Source organism: Argentina silus (genome assembly GCF_951799395.1).
Source record: "Argentina silus genome assembly, chromosome: 11".
NCBI classification, from domain to species: Eukaryota; Metazoa; Chordata; class Actinopteri; order Argentiniformes; family Argentinidae; genus Argentina; species Argentina silus.
Window position 1 is genome coordinate 9,810,590 of NC_139665.1, and position 22,578 is coordinate 9,833,167.

General features: G+C 42.7%; 1 protein-coding gene across 1 annotated transcript in view; it reads left to right on the forward strand.

The window, feature by feature from the left end:
* adamts7 (a disintegrin-like and metallopeptidase (reprolysin type) with thrombospondin type 1 motif, 7) overlaps window positions 1-22,578 on the forward strand; it is a gene marked incomplete at its 5' end in the record, with an annotated part of 85,287 nt that overhangs the window by 56,034 nt on the left and 6,675 nt on the right. The window contains 7 exons of the mRNA XM_083680584.1: window positions 8,075-8,201; window positions 8,438-8,651; window positions 8,983-10,986; window positions 12,038-12,190; window positions 12,455-12,628; window positions 13,830-13,976; window positions 15,810-15,975. Of these exons, the coding sequence (XP_083536710.1) occupies window positions 8,075-8,201; window positions 8,438-8,651; window positions 8,983-10,986; window positions 12,038-12,190; window positions 12,455-12,628; window positions 13,830-13,976; window positions 15,810-15,975 (2,985 nt within the window). The remainder of the gene's footprint in view (window positions 1-8,074; window positions 8,202-8,437; window positions 8,652-8,982; window positions 10,987-12,037; window positions 12,191-12,454; window positions 12,629-13,829; window positions 13,977-15,809; window positions 15,976-22,578) is intronic.

Here is a 22,578-nt window from a genome sequence, read left to right on the forward strand (position 1 = left end):
TGCCACTTCTAACTTGAGCTAATTTTAATCACTGCTAAGAAAAAAATCTATGGGAGTGATTGGGGAACAAAAAAAGAGGCCAAATCAGTCAAATGTAAAATAGTGAACTATCCCTTTAGGATTGCAGGAGGAGTGAAGGACACCAAAGCTAGTTAAAATGCATGCCTCATCATTGCTTCACAAGACTCGCGCACTCATTATCCTCTAGAAAGGTGCAGTTTGAACCCACTTAAATTCTTAATAGAATTAAATTCTCAATCCAACCCCTGTGCCTAAAGCCTGGTGAACAATCCTGTTTCTATTTCCACAGCTGGGGGTTGGATTGAGGATTTAAAGTCGGACTGTATTATGCTTTTGTTATATCAGAGTAACAACAATGTAGCACAAACTCATATTTTGAAGTTTACCTTCAAAGTAAAGTTTATTAAATCAGCTTTAATTAATTTATCGATGTTCCTCTGCTTAGACTGCTTCAGGACTAGGCGTGTATCTTTGGTGGTTGACTGACAGCCCTTCTAGCCAATCAATGTTACAGCTGGTTGCTAGCTGGTACTAGCTACCCATAGCTAACAAAATCCCGTTTCAGATATTTTACCCTACTAAAATCGTAGCATACCTGATATTGACTGGTAAAGTATTAATATTCAGAGAAAATCTCCTCGGTTAAAACCTGCAAACATCAAGCAGCAGGGATATGCTTACAAGGTATAAAAGGAGGTGGCGCAATTCAAAGCATTATCATCTTCAAGTGTCATTATTTCGGTGACAATTTAGATATGAAACGTACCCTTTGAAAGTCAAGAATGACAACGAAAAACAAGTTAGGGATCATTTAGTGATTTGCAATTCAGACTCTGAATTCCTTACGTAACAGTACACTGCAATTGCAGTCTGGTCGGGCTGTGAATGAAAGTGCTACTGTACCAAAAAAAGTGAGTCTCAAATAGGGTAATTTCATTTGACAGATCAATATCAGGCTTCACACACTTGAACATGAAATTCTCTGCCTCTTTTTCAAAATCATCATGTTCCCTCTATACTATAAAGGATTACCATGAAAGTTTCTTACATTTGATTTGTCCCTGTGGAATACATATTAATGTTGCAAACCTACACAACTCCATAGTATGCAACGATACAGTAGACAGGATAATCCCTTGTAACTATGTTTTCTTCTTACGTTTTCTACATAATAATCTTACCAAATTACAGTATTATGCTTTTAAACTCCAGCACTATATTTGCTTGAAAACAATGTTGGCAGATAATTCTATTGTAAAGCCAACTGTGTGGAAATGCTTGCTCTAGTCTTTGCTGACTATAATGCTTCTTGAGTTGGCAATCAGAAATAGTGAAGTGTCTGTTATATACAGTCCCTCTGATCAGAAATTGTTGCAAAATCAAGTCATTAAAGTTCTCGCCTTCAAAAAAAATTATGAAATGAAAAAACTGTGGTAATGGTAATCTTTTCTACAATATTCTGAGAAATAATAAACCCCAACTAGCATCCCTCTTGAACATGACTCTCAAAGATACTTTTGCTGTGTAATAATTCAGTAATCACATTTACTCTAACAGCCTTCTGAAGCCCTCAGCCACTCCAGCCAGAGAGGGAAACGATAGATGCCATGATCCTTTGATTCCTCAAGTCATGATGGCCTGATCCTTTGATTCCTCAAGTCATGATGGCCTGATTCTTTGATTCCTCAAGTCATGATGGCCTGATTCTTTGATTCCTCAAGAAGTAGCCTCTCAATCTCCTGATTCTCTTAATTGTACTCACCCTGATGTTGTGAAAGAGACGGTTCAATGGTAATTTGGTTGGCAAATGCAGGTGACATGTACTGCATATGTACAGCAATAATGTGCTTTAGTTAATTGGGGTTAAGGTTATAAGGTTTGCCCCTTAGACATGTGTCTAAAGATAGCACTTCAGAGGAACAAGAGCAAAGGCAATGTCATGTGTTGATTCTCCTTGGGTTACACAAGGCTGTATGCCTCTGGGACTAAGGCGATCTGTTTGCAGCACGGCTGTCTGGCTCCCTAAAATAGGTTTCTTCATAATGTTTTCACCCAAGAAGTATTTCCAACTCTTTGACAGCGCTGTCCTAGAGGGGGCATTGCAATTTTGTGTACTTGGGAGAGTTAGAAGTGGTTTTATCAGCAGGAGAGCAGAAGCTACTGGTGGTGATCAGGCTGAGCATGTTTACTGTGCTAGTCAAACTGTCTCCTTCAATCCATTGTGTAGTAATTGTAGAGTGCTTTATAGAATATTGATTATTCACAAATCTCCTTATATAATGAAGGTTTTGTTACGTTAATCTGTATTATTCTACAGATTTATGTAATTGCTTTGTAATTGCTTTGTTAATGAATTAAGTGGTTTGTAGTCTCGTTCCCAGACACTTCTGCCCGAATGCACAAAAGGTCTGGTGGACCAACGTGTTAAACTTGGCCTTTATTAAACCAATAGAAAGACAGACAAAAACGGACGGTGCATAACCATTGGCTTAATCACCTTAATCTATCAACCAATCGTTGCCCCGATGCACTCACCAACTCTGCAACATGGACAAGTTTTTGATGCAATTCTGTCACAAGTGTGCAAACCGCATGCAATAACATCAATAAAGGTTGTACGGAAGATTTGTTTGAGAAAACTTGTCTCCAAAAAAGACATTTTTGCTTGCTTGCCAACTGGTTTGTTGGCAACAATCAATGGAAGTATATTAAGTAAGGTATCGTCTATATCTTTGTTTGCAATTATAATGTTGAGTAGTCTTCTTCTCTACTGGCTGTCAGCTAGCTAACTTAATGCATTCGTAGTTTATATTGACAATCATTCTTGACAGCAAAGGACATAGTTTGAACGAATTAAATGGAATTATTTGGCCATGGCATTGGTGGTCTGTTTTTACACAACTATTCCCACTGGTTAGACATACTGGCTGAGTCTGGGTTAGGGGACACAACTGGATGTACTTGTACTGAGTAGTTTTCCCCACAAGCCCAACACACATTGAACACAGATTTTGAGGGTGTTGATATTCCACTCTTATCTATACTGTGTGCAATAGCCTGGGGACGGGGTTAAGTGGTTTGTGTTATACCACAAATAGAATAAGGACTGTTGCTTATTCTACAACTGTTTATTATTCAATTCAATTTTTTTCACTTCAACAGTCAATGGCAGACCAGTTAACAGCTATGGTTGGATTAAGGTAGCATTATGATTGATTTTGATCTTGTAAGACTAATTATGTCTGCTGAGGCTGGGTGAGTGTCCTTTAGCAGGACTTCACAGTGTCTACGTCCTTGACAATGGCTGACTGCATGAGTCCTATGTCTACAATAGAAAACAGGGGTTAAGAGATTATCTGATCACGCTCCTGTGTACTTGCATTATTCAAATGTGTCTCACATTCACTCTCCTGATAACCAGAGAACTGTACCATGCCCTATCATTATTCATTCATAGCATTGACTCTCTGCTCAGAATATTGGACACTTTTGCCCTAGCCAGAGATTGGGGGAGATAAAGCAATAATGCGAGCATTGCAAAACTGATTAAAGGCGAGTGCTACTTTCAATGCTGAGAGATTCTGTTATTAAAGGCCCACGCCAGACAGTTTTGCTTCCTGGATTTTCTTGACTAGTCATTCACATAGCTATTTGGGAAAGTAACGCCAGATTTCGCTATAGCTAGCAGAAATTATCAATAAAATGTGTCAAAAGGTGAGCCATGTCACACTTTGTTAGCTCTGTGAAATGTCATATGTCACAGCACATGGGAAATCGTTTTAGGAGGAGCTAAGAAAATATTATGTATCGCCCAGAATATGCATACTTTGACCTAAATGGCAATTTTCGGACTTGAATCATTGTGCAATAGCATTGTGATGTACCAGGGTGTCATATGTCAGCTAAAAAAGTTTCTGCCATCAGTAGAGTATGGGATGGTCCCGATGAACCCAGTGTTTACATGGGACTGTTGCCAGTAGAATCCATGGAGCATAACATTAATCCCACAAATCTCACTCTGGAGGCAAAGTCTAATAACTAATTATCGTTTGTTTTGGTTTATGCCATTTAAATAGTATATGCAGCATAATAGCTCCTCAAAGTTGTGTTCCTAATGTATCAGTGTCTTGCATCACTGGCTCCCTACTTTTAATTAGTCTAGAGGAACAGTAAATTAGTTGAAATTAATTGGAATTGACTGTTTGTGTCTGGCAGGCTGCAGATGTGAAGCTCGGTTTTAGCATCCAGGAATGAGCTGACATGTGGGATTCTTATGGAATGCTTTCAATCCTTCTAAGTCATGCCAGCCAGTCCCAGCATCTGTGTGCATCTGTTAATAGAACCATTGAGGAATGGTTTCAATATGACTCAACTCCCAAAGATTGTTTCAAATGCATCATTGTGCGCATTGTTTCGTTTATTGGTTTAAATACAAGGTGAAGTTCAAAGACATTTGATTGATTTAGCATGTGAACACGCGCAAAGAAGCGTCTTTGTAACATTTTCCAAATTAGTGATCATGAGTTCTTTTTGTAAGCCTATAAGAGTTAAAGACCCAGATTAATGATGATCAGTTGTTTACATTCAATCATCTGTAATGGAGATGCAATATGTGGACTTTTAATGAAGCGCTCTCAATCACTGGATTGGAGACATTTAGGCCCAGATTTAGTGTGCTTGCACTTCATTTTTTTACAAATGGAATTGAACAGAAGGTAAAAGAAAAGGTAAAATGACATTGTGAGAAGAAATATGACATGAAAGCAAAGTGTAAATGATTAAAATTATATGTGTTATCTTTCTGTTTAATGTTGTATTACCTTGTGAAAAAACAGGTGCTGAGGCTTGGTAAATCTGGGCCTTACTGTAGCAATATGAATGAATCCCAGGTGAGGTACACAGTCCTCCCTAACAGACCTCTTTAAAATTCCGAGAGGCCTATTGACCCCTGCTCCTGCACAACTCCACAGGAGAGACCTATACCTTTCATGTTAAATGAGACACTTTAACTGAGTTTGAGGAGCACAAGTGGGCTGCTATGTTAAACAGTGGCATATTACATTTTAACAAATGCCTCCTCCTGTAACACTTAACTTTGTGAGTGTAGCTACAGTATTTGTCTTTGAGTGGGTCTTAAAACTGATCCTGTTTCCAGTGAAAATTAAGCTTAGCTGAGGTTTATAAATGGGCAGTTTGCATCTGCCCGCACCTTCCATTTTGCCTGAAGGAAGCTAAGTAGTTAAAAAGTGACTCTTTAGATTCACTGCACAGACACATATTTCTGAGCTGTCTCATCTACTCAATACAGTACATACCCCACTTATTTGTCCCCTTGTGTGAGGAATGTATATATTTGTTTTCCCTCATGAAACGAACACATCGATGTAATTTAATTATTTTTCTAATAATATTGCTGTACTGCATATCGTTTGTCATTATGACAGAAACTGTAAAAACAATTACAATAACTGTCACCCAATGCTTTGCTAAAGTGTATCTTTAACTAAGTAGATTATGGAATCATTTATTTGTGATAAATGTGATTGCCATCAAAGCTCATAATCATTATCATAATGTCATAATCATGGTAATTTGATTGCTTTCTAATTTGTGGCTGCATGAAATGGCTTTTTCAGATGTGGAAATACTAAGCAGTGTTGAATTCTTGGTATTTCAGAGTGTAGGCGGTTGACGACATGCCTCCTTCAGTCGTTGGATTGAAGTGTGCATTCTTTGTGCACATGGCTTCCCCATTCTCTGGAGTGTGTGTGTGCAATCCCATATGTCGACGTGGATACCATAGATTGTTTTGCGTTGAAATAAGATACTTCCGTCGAAGGACAGTCTTCCACACATTTACAAGACTCAATGACCTGATTTAAATGACTTTAAGATGATTCGGGCATGACATCTCAGACATGCTAATTTAGGGCCCATTGACTTCCATTGGTTTTTGTATATAAAAAAAAGAAAGAAATGCTAACAGTTAGTGATAGTGCCCAGATAAAAAGTCCAGATAAAAATACCAGTGTTGACTCAAGTCGGTCCTTGTCCCTAGACTCCTTTCAGGGTAAGGAACCAAATGTGTGATGATGTTATTTGGGTGAACCCTTTAAACCCAAAGATTAGATGTCATTATTGTGTGACTGTGTAAGTGGATAAAGGCTAGACTGTGGCTATACACTGCTCTTTTATCGACATGCCGCTGTGAGGGAAAACATGTGAACCTCTTTCTGCCAGAATAGTGTGATTTGAGGGACCCACAGTTCACCTGATACATCTGACATTTCTCCTGAGCATCACTCTAATCTATAGCTCTCTGATTGAGAAAACCTGCTGACACCCACTCACCATCTGTTTTTCTCTTCTCTGTTTTCCCAGTCCCCCTATCTGATGACATTCCCCCTTTCATCTCCACCTGTCTTCTGCTCCTCCTTTCTACTCCTGCCATCCTCTCAGTCCCCTGAGGAATGATAAATTGACAGAGTGAAATACCTGTTGTTAGGTTGTTACGATGCTCTCTCTTTCTAGGGCTGTCTATAAAGGTGTAAATCAGCTAGCAGATGTGTAGTGTCAGCGGTTAGTGCAGGAAGAGATGAGAGGTGGCCCCTGCTCAGATGGGCTGGAAGCCCCGTAGGAGTAGAGAATGGGGTGTCAAACTCGTTGCTCGTTGGTACATTTGTGAGTAGGCCTAAAACTAAACAAATGCCCCTAGTGTGCGCAGTGGCACATATATTATTACAATACAGCCTTCAGTACACTCAAGGCCTCATTTCCACAGAGGTCAATATTACAGTGTTACAGTAGAAAAAAAAAAAGCCTAATTTTCAAGATGGTTTCATCTGTAGGCATCTGAAGGTTGGAACTAAAAATAGAATGAATAATTAATTAACCAATATACTTCAGTCAATTACAAGAAATAATGATCTTTTCATTTTCCTCCAATAAGGCCAGGGGGTGGTAGGGATTATTAAAAAAGCATAAGAGATTATGCAAGCACTGCTTTCTGATCAAACTTAATTGCTATCTTCCTATTTCAAAGCTGATCTGTCCGTATCTTTGACACCCTTGGGGTGGAGTGTAATAAAAGACCAAGACTTCAGAGGAACAGACACATCTGAGTCGCAGCCTCTGGGGACCTCTGTCTTGTCCTGTCCTGTGCTGGTCTGTCTAAAAGTGCAACTCTCACCTCACTGATTCCTTGACTTTGAGGCAGGCATAGGGTCTGTGATCTGAGGGGAGATATGTGAGTGTTTTCTCAGGTGTTGGGAGCAGAGCAGAAGATGAATTTCCAAGTAATTGATGGACAACATTTGACAAATTGTTCGATTTGACATTGATATGATTCCCAGGTTGTGCAGGATGTCATACCTTTTATATTCTATATATATAACAGTTCTATATAACAGTTATCTGATTGTATAATTCATTAGTAAGGATTACTGGCTCTATGATTTATTACAGTGTGTGTGTGTGTGTGTTAATCTACATCAGTCTTTTATCTCTGCGCTGTGGAAATGCATATGCATATTCATTTGCAAAGCCCAATCTCTCATCCTGCAAGGACATATGGGTCATTGGAGCTGGCTGTGGCCCATTAGCCAATGCATACATAGTCTTCACTGAAGCCAAGCTGGCACACCATTATTTTTATTAGGAATCTGAATCTGAAGTTAGTCTTTAAAGTAATTAATGACGAAACGTTGGTGTGTGTGTGTGTGTGTGTGTGTGTGTGTGTGTGTGTGTGTGTGTGTGTGTGTGTGTGTGTGTGTGTGTGTGTGTGTGTGTGTGTGTGTGTGTGTGTGTGTGTGTGTGTGTGTTTGTTTGTTTGTTTGTATGTTTGGTTAGATGTCTGCTGCTTGATGTGTGTTTGTATCTGGGTATTGGTGTGTGCGTGGAGGCTGGTGGAGGTAGAAATTGGAGGACAGGCTCATGGTAATGCATGGAATGTCATGAGGAATGGCATCAAACATGTATGTTTAATACCTTATTCCATTTCATGTATTACAATGATGTTTCTAACAGCTGTTCCGATATCCTCCTGGTATTCCAGGTGTCCAGCGACAGCTTGTTCACTGTCTAGAGCGGACCTCCGGGATAGTGGAGGAGCGCTACTGTGACCTGGCGACCCGCCCTGATGACAAACATGCCAGCTGTAACGAGGAGCTGTGCCCTGCAATGTGAGTTCAGCCCTAGCACAACATTTACACAGACACGCACGCACGCACGCACACACACACACACACAGACACCAGTCACACACCTATAGTCAAGGACAGCAGAATAGGATTACACAAAACATCCAGAGTAACAAAGCTCTTACGTCATTGACATTCTTCACGCTCTAAACAACTCCTCTTCTCTCCACACACTGACTCTGCATTATTGGTGTTGTCGTTTCTCACCACCCCTTCAGATGGTGGATAGGAGAGTGGCACAAGTGCTCGTCCAGTTGCGGCTCTTCTGGCCTGGCTAAGAGGACAGTGATCTGTATCCAGGCGGTGGGTCTGGAGGAGCAGAGAGCCCTGCAGCCTTCTGAATGTCAACACATGCCCAGGCCTGAGTCAGCAGCCCCATGTAACACACACATCCCCTGCCCTGCGGACTGGACCACAGGCAACTGGTCAGAGGTGAGGCCATTTTGGGGAATGTGGGTCAGCCCCCAGAGGGACTCATACTGACAGGGGAGAGGCCTGGGCTTAGAAACATCTGGCCTGGTCTTGTTTAGTGTGAAATGATTGTGTGCAACAGACTGGAAAAGACTGTTCTGCACTCTCAAGTGCAAGTTGAAACAAAAAGGCTACTTTTACAGTTTTCCCTGTGATATTTGATAATTACTTGCAATTAATTAGGTTTTGAGTCAGCAGTTGAATTCTGTTGTTGATTTAGTTATTCAGTAGCTCTCACTGTCAGTATATCCACACCATCTGCTCATCTGTCTCTCCTCCTGCTTTCCCACAGTGCTCCCTGACGTGTGGAGGCGGCTTGCGAAACAGAAATGTGACCTGCTCCAGAAACACAGGCGTGGACTGCGACCAGAGGAAGAAGCCCAGTCTTGTTACACCATGCTACCTCCAGGACTGTCCCCAGATAGTTGACATCTTCGGTGGCAATGATTGGTCAGGCAGTGGCTCGTCCAGCAAGGAAGTGTTTAACGAAATCAACTCCATCCCCGATGCCAAACCTCCACCCAAATACGGCATGACCAGAGCCCAGCCAAGGGCCCCCAACAACCTGAATAAAATTATAGAGGGGGATTTCCTCCAACGCAATCACATAGAAAATACACCAGACAAGTCAGTCAAAAACAACGTAAAAGTGGACGATTTTTACTACGACTATAACTTCATCAATTTCCACGAGGACTTGTCGTATGACTTTGACTTGGAGAACAACGGTAAAGATCTAGGGGATAATCTTGGTCCAGATCCACAACACAAGCCTGGCCCCAGTCCTAGTACAGAGGACAATGTTTCCAAGGAAACCACAACAGAATCTCCCGCATCCACCTCACCAGTTGCCATGATTTCTATAACTTCCCCTTACGTTACAGTAGATGAGAATCCAAGCCTGGACAATGTTGATGACAATGACAAACCACCAACAGAGAAACCGATTGAAATAATTTCAGAAAACGAGGATGTTTTCCTTTCTGAGGACTATTTTCTGCCTGTTACCACCTCACCCTCACCCTCACCAACAGTTTCAGTGACCAGGTTTGCACAACGATGGAAAGACTTCAACAGTAATCTGGGTTGGCCTCAAAACCTCAGCACAGCACCCAGCCTTGTGTCAACTGGTGAGGGGGCCTCTAAGGACATGAATGGAAAAGAGGAAAACACAGACATATTTGGAGATTTTGACAAGGAAGTAGTTGATGAATCAGTTAAATATACCACCACTACCCCAGTAGGCCAAGACTACAATGATGGCACTGTCCCCATTGTGGTTGTTGGTGAGGAGAGAGAGGATGTGGGTGGTTTGGACTACAATTCCCATGATGAGACAACAGAGCTACAATCCCCTGGCTCCCAAACAGAAACGGAGAGCCCGATCCCACCCTTAGATTCCCTTCCCCCGGCCACTGTTTTTGAGTTTGAGACATACGATGACAGCTTTTTCACCACAACCCTGTCTCAATGGGACAAAGTTACATCCAAGACACCGTTGCCCACCATTAGTCACCCATACGAGCAACCAAACACAGCTCCCACTGAGCAGGGGTATTACGATGTTTTTTTACCAGAAGAGATAGACTTTGATCAACAGGACTTTGACATAGAGCCCAATGTTGAGAGTGAAGGCTATTTAGGGGTCACCGACAGTGACCTCACAGTTACCTCACATCCTGCCTTTCAGGAGCCACTTCCTCCTCCATCTCTTCCCTCGTTTCTTTCCCATCCACTCTCAGGAACCCTGGAAAATGTTGGCCATTTTGGATCAACAACTGGAACTGACTCCCTACCTTCCACTGATCTAAAAGGAGACCTTCTATCTCCATATCCATATATAATTATAGCAGAGACCCATCCATCTACAGTCGAGCCTGAGACAGAGACACATATATCCAGACAGCCTACAGAAGGAACTAGACCAGATGGAGCCAATACCAGCCCCCCAGCCCCATCCCCATATGACTGGTCAGAGATTGACTACAATGAGATCCTCATCCCTCCAATGCTGAAATCCAGAGGCACGGACCGTCCCTTCACTTACCAGACCCCCGAAGACTCCACCACCACTCCTAAGGACGGCAGGACACCCATACCATCCACCCAGTCCCCTGGATCAGCGGTGCCCCCACTGCTACCCCAGACTTCCACTTCTTGGCCGGCCCCAGCGCCCACCTCAGCCTCAGTACTAACCCCAGCCCTAGTCCCAGCTTTAACCCCAGTCGAAACCTCAGCCCCAGCTTCAACCCGAGTCACCACAACTGCCTTCTGGGTCGCCAGCAATTGGAGCGCAGTGAGTCCTTCCACTACTTCCACAAATTCCACACAATCTTTCATATTTTTTATTGGGCAGATAAGAAAGTGAGAGAGAGAGAGACACAGGAAGGAGAAGTAGAAGTGTAGTGATTAGGACCAGGATTCTATCCTACATAGATAGGTCATAAGTTCGAGGCCAATGCACTGACTAACTGCTAAACCAACCCCAGGCCACACATTCCACTCCACACATTCTGATGTAGATTTACCGTGGGGGAGGAACCAGGTTCAGCAGTGTGCCACTATTAATGTCCCCCATCTCTTTCATTACACTGACATAGTGTAACTCTGGCTTCAGGTTACTACATACTGTACACATCAAAGCTACCTTATTGTGATCAATGGACACCCTGTAACCTTAAAAGAGCCACATCGGGAATGTACAGTCTATCAGGTCCATTTCTCGAAACGCAGACAGGTTGTGACAGGGTTATCACCGTCCGCACACTCTCTCTCTCAAAGTCAATACAGGCAATGGTCCTCTACCTTCAGTTTATTGAATTGTTAAAGGGCTGATGAAACACATACTTTCATATCCCTGTATAGTTTGGTAATATGTTTTCACGGTCTACCGTTTCAGTCTCCCTAGCTCGTATTCTACTGACCAGGTGGTTACCTCAAGGAATCTAAGACCTAACCTGCTGTGATGTGTTGTGTTGAATGTGCAAATAAAAGGAAAAACGTATTTATTGGGTTGCCCAATATATACTGCCCCCAGCTGCCCCCAGCAGCAGGTGCCAAACAAAACAAAACAAAACATGGCACAGGTGGGTGGGTGTGTGTACTAGGTGCACCGACCTCAATCCTAACATATGGCAAATGGAGTTGAGTGGTTTGTGTTACTGCCCAAGTGGAATTAGGAACTCCACTACTATGCAATTACCAAATGACTATGTAATAAGATGGTAATACAATTGTGTTATTTAGCGTAATTATAGCATTACTACACAGGCATTACAGGTCAGTGCAATTCAATGTAAACCAAATGGCCCCCCCGTTGCCCGACACTGCTGCCCTTTTGTCTGCAGTGTTCCACCAGCTGTGGTCTGGGGGCCATCTGGAGGGTGGTGGTCTGCACCACAGGGGTGGACTCAGACTGTAACATGGCCAAGAGGCCTGTACCGGCCCGGCGCTGCTACCTCCGTCCCTGCTCGGCCTGGAGGATAGGGGAGTGGACCAAGGTGAGGCCTTTCAACAGGGCTGGGACGATAATCACGACAACTGGATAGGGGTTTTGAAAAGCAGGAATTTAGTATCACAATACTTTATGTTGATGATTTATGTTGATGATACATTTACCATAATTAAGCAGGGGAATTTGATAATAGGATCTAGAAAAAGGCCACTGGAGGATTCACAGACAAGGAATGGCATGCTATTGAGTCTGATCTATTCATCTTATTTGCCCCTGCTTCATGTAACATGCAGTCAATGCTTATCCTCAGTGCTCCAGCAACTGTGGTGGTGGGGTGACCCTACGGGAGATCCAGTGCTTTGACACACGGGACCAGAGGCCCCTACGACCCTTCCACTGCCAGGCCGTGTCCACCAGGCCTGTGAGCCACATTCCCTGTAACCCCCAGGCATGTCTGGACTGGTACAAGTCCTCCTGGGGAGAGGTCAGTACCTTACCTTCTCTCTCTCTCTCTCTCTCTCTCTCTCTTTTCCTCTCTGTCTCTACCTCTCTCTTGTCAAAAGTGCTAAATGACTATTATCTCTGTGTGTGTGTGTGTGTGTGTGTGTGTGTGTTACGACTAGGGTAAAAGGGAAGTGTGTAACAGATTGAACCAACTGAAAGCAGGAATCTTGAGCGCGTTGGTGTGAAATAAAGTAGACCAGACAAGGGTGGACTGAATTCAATAGTGGTATATTGTAAATAATAACAGGGGGGGGTACGGGCAGTGTACACAGAATACAACAGACACACACAACACTAGCAGCCCATAGGCCAAGGGGACACGGATGTTGCCAAAGGAAAGAAAGTAACACAAAAATCTAGGAGAGTTAGGAGAGGCTACTAACTGTCCCTAACTAAGGATCCATAACTCAAAAGACTGCTTATATGAATAACTAACTAAACTACTCTAACCAAGGACATCAAAATGTACATGGTTGGCAACCACCCCTTAGCAACCACCCCTTACCTAGTGTGTCTAGACAATAGTTCCACGTATGTGTGAGTGTACAGAGGCCTCTGTCTTACCTGCCCCAGGGCCTGGACCACACACACACACACACACACACACACACACACACACACACACACACACACACACACACACACACACACACACACACACACACACACACACACACACACAGAGTAGGGGGAAAACAAGTGTCAATGGAGCTAACAACATGTGTCAAAAATGGCATGAGCTCATGAAGAGAGCGACTGGTAAGAAACACACAGCTTAAATACTAAAATGAAGGGAGTTGATTGGGGCCGGACTGGGAGGGCAGGTGATTAGGATGATTGGCAGCAGGTGCAGCAATGGGAGTGGTGATGTCGCCCTATAAGGGAAGAGGGAAAACAGAACACAGACACAGACAAACCTACGTGGAACGTAACAGTATGCGTGTGCTTGTTCACAAGGATTACCGTGTCATGGCTCATGGTTCAGTGAGAATGATGACAAGGTTTTTTCTAATGTGCCAAATACAGTACACCTGGAGAGCTCTGTGTCAGCTGATATGTGAAGCTTAGGTCGAAAACGGTGCCACTGGTTTCCATATTTGTATGACACTTATATTTTGGGTTTTTTGATGCTTTACTGTGAACCCCTATGTGTGGGTTTGCTGTGTCTGTGTTTCTCTCAGTGCTCTGAGGTGTGTGGGGGAGGAGAGCAGCAGCGTCTAGTCACCTGTCCAGAGGAGGATCGATGTGGTGAAGATCTTCTTCCCAGCAACATCCAGGCCTGCAACAGCCAACCCTGTGCCCAGTGGGTCACTGGCTCCTGGGGCCAAGTAAGACATATATACAGACACAAACATACACACAGGTGCACAAACATAATACACATACATAAGTGAACATCTTTGCTTCGCAAGAATAACAATGGTAATCTTACCATTTCTGAAAACAGTCTACGATAAGGTCTATTATCTCTCTGGGGAGTAAGTATTATTAGGCTGTTTGATAGAAGCAAACAACATGCCCAGTGTTGAGTGTAGCCTATGTCAAAACTGAGTGTGCTGGAAAACCCTGTCAGTGCATTGGTCAGATTTAGTTATGGTGATCAAATGAATTTCCTGTCTTTTTCGGCTTTTGACAACTCTAAACATCTAACTTAAAACATTGTTTTTTGCATTAAATAGACTCACTAGATAGGATGCCACTCTTCAATATAATCTAGAAATATTGCGAGCTAACTATTATTATTATTATTATTATTATTATTATTATTATTATTATTAGTGGGCTTTCTTCAGCTTGCTTGCTTCTATCTATCTATCTATCTATCTATCTATCTATCTATCTAACCTTCTCTCATCTGCCTAAACTCTAACTATCCATCATACACCAAAAGTATTGGGAAATTGGCTTGACAGATGTTTCTGGTAAGTCAGGTGTGTTCCATAATTTGTGCAGGCATAAGAAAGCTGTCAATGTCTAATAAGTATTTATTCTATGCTTTGCATTTGCCTTTGGAGTCTGCTATTGGTATCTGTCAACATGAGGACCAAAGAGATATCAATGAAAGTCAGGGAAGCCATTATGAGGCTGAAATCTCAGAGAAATCTATCAGTAACATAGCCAAAACCTTAGGCTTACCAAAATAATAATAAAATAAGTTTGTAACATCAATTAAAAAATGACGGAGTGGAGAGCTAAAAGAAGATACGTATCTTATCTATACTTCCCCTCTCTCATCTATCCATCCTCTCTATCTATTTTTTGGTTCAAACTTGAGACGGGTAATTTGGATTCATAAGCCTGTGCCTCAACCTCGTCTCAGATCTCACATTGTGCAACCGGCAATTACATGACTCACGCAGGGCATAATGTCACCCAATCGCTCCCTGTCACATCCCTCCCTCCATCTATCCATCCTCCATCCCTACCTCCCTCCTGTGCTAGCTATCCTCCCTCCCTTTCTCAAAGCTGTCAGCCAAGTGAGCCTTTGATTCAAAGAGTCTCTTTAATCACTAAGCATGTCAATACAACCAGAAGCCCCCTACAGAGAGTTTGTGTGGCATCCCCAAAGTAGCGCCTGATGGCATCAGATCGCATCTACACACCCACACACCCACACACTCACACTCACTGTGCATCCACCCACTAAGCCAGGCACCCTGGCAGGATGGGTGTGCGTCATGCACATGCTTACCTCAACGGGTCAGTGTACACCTGCCAGGCCACTGTGCTCAGCAATGGAGGACACACACGCACGCACACACACGCAAACACACACACACACACACACACACAAGTGCTGGGGAGTTGTTTAACTGTCATTTCAGTCACTAAAGGGGGAACGACATGCATCAATCGTGCATCAGGATCTTACCCCAGCGGGGTAATTGGAGCATCAGTGGTTGATGCTGTGAACTACTATAATGACAGTGATTATAGCAGAATACAGGATACAAGATTAAGCCTTGACTAGGGTGAGATAAGTTCAGAAATATCATTAGAGAAAGTTCAGCCTTGAGAAAGTGGACAAGAGAGACACTGGTCATTTATAGTGAACAAAAGTTACAGTCAATGTACGTCTGTCTGTCTGTCTGTATGTCTGTTTCAGTATTATTGTCCTAACAGTCCTTAGTGTGTCCATAAGGTATATGTTGTATCTACAGTGTTCAGCGTCTTGCGGTGGTGGAGTGCAGCGTCGGCTAGTGAAGTGTGTCAACATCAAGGCTGAGATGGAGGTAGAAGAGGAAGAGCATGCTCAGTGCGACCATGAGCCCTGGCCAGAAAACACCCAGAAGTGTAACTTACAGGAATGTGGCAGCACCCCCTCTGGTGAGCACAAAACTGCACCCTCGTTTCACACAAACCCTCTGACATTCTTTCAACCAATAAAACAATGGTTCCTACTTCATGAAGCCTTCACAAACGCTTGATAAGGTCTAAATTCTACATAGGTGCTTCACAAAATCATTCATAAGCAAATGTCATGCCTTTATAAGATATAATGTGTTTAAAGTGGGACCAAATCATGTTTATCTTGTAAAACTATGAAAGTTCCTTGTTGTATGGTAAGAACGTTGCTTTCTGCTGGTTTTGCTTGAATAACTCAGTTATGTTAAGGCCCCCCAGGTGGCTTGCCTGTGCTGCAACCTAATTGGTAAATTCCAGCAATCACTCGCTTGATTGGTGAGGGGATGTGGCCATGGCCTCAGTTCAGCAACTCAAAATGGAGGGAGGGGTAGTTGCTCATATGACAGAGGCCGCAGTTGGTCAAACACACCACACCTAGCTTCTGCCAAACATTTGTCTAAATCAGAATAATTACTTAAGCATATGTCTGCAGACCTTTCCAGTTCCATTAAAACAATGGTGAAGACAATCAAGCGATCCAGCATCATCACTCTAGTCCAATGTTCAGAAGGTCATATTTAAGCAATAACACACGAGAGGGTGTGCTAAATCGTGGCTTTAGCACGGCTGTGCTGCGGTCAAAGGCATGATGCCGTGCTAAAATTGTATTTTCTTCAAGAATCAATATATCGATCATTTAAAAGTAGATGGACCAATCCCTGATTGCCCCTTTAAGGTTTTTACCGTACAAAACAGGAGTTTTGAGCGCTCGCTCAGACTTTTTTGCCTCACTGTGCAAGGTTGTAGTGACGAGGTCAATCAAAGCTCTTTGATTGGCTATTGAACTGTATCTGCAGCAGCCGCACTACTCTGTCACAGCTTTTCACTGTCCTGGCACCCTGCTGGTGGAACGAGCTTGACACTGCTGTCATGACTGTCACTACCAATCTTCCGCTGTAGATTGAAGACCCATCTCTTCAGGCTACGTCTTAACGGTCCCTCCTAATGACCTCTTCACCCCCACTACCCCCCTGTACAAGTTTCTCTCCTGTTAATAAAAAAAAAATCCTTCTTCTAGCATTGTGACTGCCTATGGCCCCTGGTCTGAGCATTGATTACTTTATCTTATGATGACTGATGAATGATTCACTTACTTAAACAAATGTATTTGTTGTAAGTCACTTTGGATAAAGGCATCTGCTAAATGCCATAAATGTAAATGTATCTTGAAGAAGACAGTTTTGAATGGCAAGGCATGATAGCTGGAGCATGCTGTTTTGCCCACCACCACCACCACCCAAACAAGACCTCTTAGTGGAAAATCTCCTTTCGGAGATAAGGATGTCTAGCCCCTATTTCTGGTATCTGTAAAAAATAAGCTAAAAGCACAAAAAGATTTAGTTTTAGGACATCTCCTAATTTAACCTCCTAATAAGTGAACTTGCCCCTTCTCCATCTTCCTTTCTTCCTGTCTTCCCCCATGTCTCTCTCCACCTGATTCTAGTCACATCCATCTCCTTTCAACTCACAAATGAAATCAGAGGTTGTGTACGTGTCCATATCTGAACCCAAATGATCATCTTTTTTTACTCCATTGTAAAAAAAAAAAAGAAAAGAAAAAAAGAAGAGCAAAATCTTTTTTGATATCTGTTTCGCTTTCATCATCAATGTTCTCTCTCCGTCCATGCCTGAGATGGAAAGTCATGTTGGCACTTAATTATCTAAAGAAAAACCACAAGACCAATAGAGATCAGCTGTATGGCTGTGGTTTTGAATTAGACTTCTATAGGAGTGAGAGTTGAGTTGAGTTCATTAGGATCCCCATGAGGAGTTGCTATTGCAGCAGCTACTCTTTCTGGGGTCCACACATAACAATGCAGGTGCTGGCTAGTGCAGTGTTATATAGATAGATAGCAGATTTCCAGTAGCTTGACAGTATAGTACCAAGTCAAAGAAATTAATTGTTTAGACTCCTATTTGTTTGTATTTTACTGAAAACAATTTTGTTGTCTTATTGTTGATAACCACATCCTGCGCCGCTATGCAATTTCCTGTAGGTAAACCAGTGCTGAGGCGTTTGTTCACGTTTTGCTACGTATTGACTGACAGACTGTAGCCAACAGCGTTCGATTTTGGTGATAACCGTTGAAAGGGTAACATTGATTAAAAGTCAAATTCTCATCAACATGCCGTGACGTATTGAAATACTGTAGATAGAAGTGAATCAGTACTGATATGGGGTGTCTAACTTAACTTGCTCTTTAACTCTTGTTTTACTAGGTAAGTTGACTGAGAACATGTTCTCTTTTGCAGCAACGATCTGCAGAAGAGTTGCAGGGGAGAGGAGAGGGGATGAATGAGCCTATTGAAAGCAGGGGATGATTAGGTAGCTGTGATAGTATGAGGGCCATATTGGGAATTTACCCACAACACCGATGTTAACATACCTACTTTTGCGATAAGTGCCATGGAACTTTTAACGACCACAGAAAGTCAGGACCTTGGTTTAACTCATTTAGTGTCGTTTATTCAGAGGGTGAATAAAGTCGCCCAAATGGTCAACATTGTAGAGTGCCATGGGTGACTTTATTCACCTAAAATGGATACATTATGATGCTTAATTTTTTTGCCAAAGTATTGTTGCTCGGGAAACACCACATAAAACACTTGGAACTCTAGGCGGTGAGTGTTCCAGAATTTGGCAGTTAGAAGGACGGCATCTTCTGCAGGGCAGTGACCCAATCACTGCCCTGCGGCATAGGCGTCCCCGCGACCAAACAGAGGAGTGCCATCGACCCGTCCTTCAACACCACTTCCAGTCAACACTCAGAATAGGGTTCATTGCTCTAGCTGGGGGATTTGACTGGTGTTAACTTGTTGGGACCCTGAGGCTAACAGATTTGAAGTGTAATCCTTAGTCATTATCAGGTGCAGAAGGGCGAGACAAAGAGTGCTGGTCGGGACAGTTCAACCACAGGCTATGGATGATTTATGTTGTCTGCTGTAGTTTTGGCTAGGAAGCTAGGATCATGCCTCTAGTATAGTGAATATGCATTGTTCCAGACATTGAACCAGACATTGTGTCTTCCTTTGAGACAAATAAGAGCACTGAACTGTACTGTTTATGTAATAGGGTTGGAACTGTTGTGAATGCATGCGGATATCATTACTGTATTCATATCAGTGACAATTTCATGTTTGTAACATTACAGTTTGTGATTGTGGTTACGGTTTTGGCATGTCAGTTGTGTCTCTGTCAATATAGGAGCTTTGAAACGTCTCAAGGGTTGCCAAGCAGGGAAGTATAAGTGCAGCATGACTGTTGAAGAGATTCCACTTACCCTTACACTAATGGTCTGGAATGTGTTTTTGGTATGTCACCAGGCCTGTGGACTGGTTGGCCACAACAGTTCACCACAAAAGCCTTCTTGTACTCTAAACATTCACAATAATAAGAATGACATTTTTCAAGTGGGTGGCATTGAAATCAAAGCAACAATTGTACAGTGGAAAGGATTGTAATGGATGTCATTTGCCTGTGTTGTGTCTTAAGTGAGGTCATTACATTACTTAGCTGTTCGTAGAGTCAGGCTCTGTCTGTCACCATTCCTAGCATAAAGGAGACCCAGGCACTGAAATAGTTAATCTAGACTGAAGAACATTTAACGTGTGATTTGTGGAAGGCTACTGTTGCACTGTGTGTGTTTGTGGGGGGGGGACGTTTTGACTTCCTGCCAACTGTATGGGAAGTCATGGCGGCAGGATTTCTAATTCCATTTGTATGGGCCTTTGATAATGGTCCATTGTCTGGCCATTTTTAGGGCTGAAGAATGTCTCATGACTTTTGCTGAGGGAACACACAGAGAGATTACACGTTGCATAACTTGGTTATAACTTGCTTATTATTTGAAAAAACATGTCTCAGGTCCCAAAAAGTGTAATGTTTATCAGGGACATGTTATTTTTGTACATTTTGTGGTCTCCGAGTCGTTTGTACTTGTATGCCCTGATACAAAGTCCACATTTCTAACAGCCTAGCTCTACTTGCTAAATCAATGACTTAATAAGAGGCATTTTGCAAATGTTTTATTATTTCAGTTTGTTTGCTGAATGCAAAATGTTTATTCTGCAAATGTTGAATGTCAACAATATCGAGATGGCATTTGTATCTTTTATATCCCCAGATAATTTGCCATGGTGTGAAACTATAATCTGGTGAATCCTTTCTGGCAGAAAGTGATATGTGAGGAAGGAGGATGCGTTATGGATGCACCCCGCTGGCTTTCACAGCTAGTTACAGAGGTGTTGCCTGTAATCTATGAAGCATGTCATAACGCTTCAAGAAACTGGCATCCATTTTGGCTTTCCAGGGCGCTGTGTGTGGCACCTCCTGGGGACGTCTACTTTCTTTGTTGTACTTTTGTGGTTTATGGCTTCTGGCACAGAAAGGAGTGTGTTTATTGGAGCTTGAGCTGTCAGCTGAGTCTCCGTCACTCAGTCCTCCTCATTACTGACCTGTGAAAGCTACCCACTCCTGTCGACTCAGAGAGAGAGAGAGAGAGAGAGAGAGAGAGAGAGAGGTGTGTGTGTGTGTGTGTTTTAGCTGTTAGGTGGGTCAACATCAACCGAACTCTTCACGACATAAGTGTGTGACACTAAAGCAGCAGCTGGATGCCCTGAGGTGGTCCACACAGAGTCAAAGAGTGTGCAAAGAGTCAAAGAGTGTGCAAGCTCATCAATGCAAAAGGTGGCTACTTTGAAGAATCTAAAATATAAAACATATTCTGTTTTGTTGAACACTTTTTTGTTTTTTATATATATATATATATATATATATATATATATATATATATATAATATGGAAAACTGAATCGTAAGATGGCGCATAAACTGAACACTTCACAACATAAGTGTGTGACACTCCATAAAGCAGCAGCTGGATGCCCTGAGGTGGTCCACACAGAGTCAAAGTCAAAGTGCTGTGCAGTGTTGTTCATCGCACCACCATTCACAACACCATTAAATATGCTGGAGAGACGTTTATAGTGCCAGGATACAGATGTGGGCTTGTTGTGTGGAGTAGTCCAATCTAGAGGACAAGCACTAAGGAGTCCTCTGATCTTCTCTATCTACCTCTATTACTGCACCTCTGCACACACATTTACATTACATTTTTACATTTATTGCATTGAGCAGATGCCTTTATCCAAAGCGACTTACAACAAACACACACACAGACACACACACACACACACATACACACAGGATGAGTTATCACTGTGGGCGGACTCCGTTATCTCACATGCACACATGTATGGTGCAAATGGGGAACTTTTGTGTCGGTCCGTCCTGGTGGCATTTCATTAATGATGTTTTGCCTCCTGCCATGTGAATCTCATGACAAAACTCAGCGGGAGAAAAGTCAATGAAGACTGAGAATGAAACGCAAAGAAGAAGGCACAGTTTGAAGCATGACAGCATGAAAGGTCGACAGATACGTCCACCTTTTATGCTGTCATGTTTAAACTGTGTGTGTGAGCTTGCGCGTGTGTGTGTGTGTGGGGAATGGGGGAGTACTACTGTAGGTGTGCTTTCATTAATTAAATTTCTTTCGGGTGTGAACTGTATTTGCACTGTGTGTGTGTGTATGGGGGGGGGGGGGGGGGTGGAGATGGAGAGAGGAGTAGAAGTGAAAGAGAGAAAGAGGAGGATGAAGAATGAAGTCAAAGAGACGAATGACCCCTGTCCCAGGCAGACTTTATTTAACCTTCATTTTACCAGGGGAGTCCCATTGAGATGACGAGTCCTCTTTTTCAAGGTAGCCCTGGCCAAGAAAGCAGCAACACAGTTTAAAACAACATAAAAGCAAGCATCTGCAGAGTAACACAACATATATAAGCAAGCAACACCAAGAGCACAAAAGGCAAAGCACACAAGCAACACACAGGATCCTATGTGTAAAAGTAGACACACAAAAGCAACACACAATCAGCATTAAAAGGTACAAAAACAAGACATAGAACACAACACACAAGCAAAACATTAAAGCACATAAAATACAAAGCATGCAGTAACAGTAAACACCTCGCAGAAGCATAAGGAGACGGGGGGGAAACAAGTCTAGTCTAGGAATTGCCCTGCCACAAGCTTCCCTCATCTGTCAGCAGGGAATTAATCAGCACATGAAAGTGTGTGTGGGTGCGTGTGCACGTGCATGTGTGTTTGTGCATACATACGTGCGCACGTGTGTGCGTGGGTGTGGAGTGTTCGTGTTATTCATGTACTTACCATATGTCACTGCTCTTTACTACCTATAGGCAATTACAGGCAAATCTGCCTGCTTCTGGCTCCATTTCATCCTCTATGGTAATTCCCTGGTGACTGCTACTACAGGTGCTGTACATGTTGCCATTTCATATCCTTCAGTTAGATACGGTATTGCTATTACCGCTAATACCGGTACTATACAGTGTTGTGTAGTGTAAATACAGATGTACTGTAGCAGCCACCGGTTCATATCTGTACATGTGCATAGACAGTGAGAGGCAGTGGACTGTGGCTGTGTTTGATATGTGGAGTTGGCAG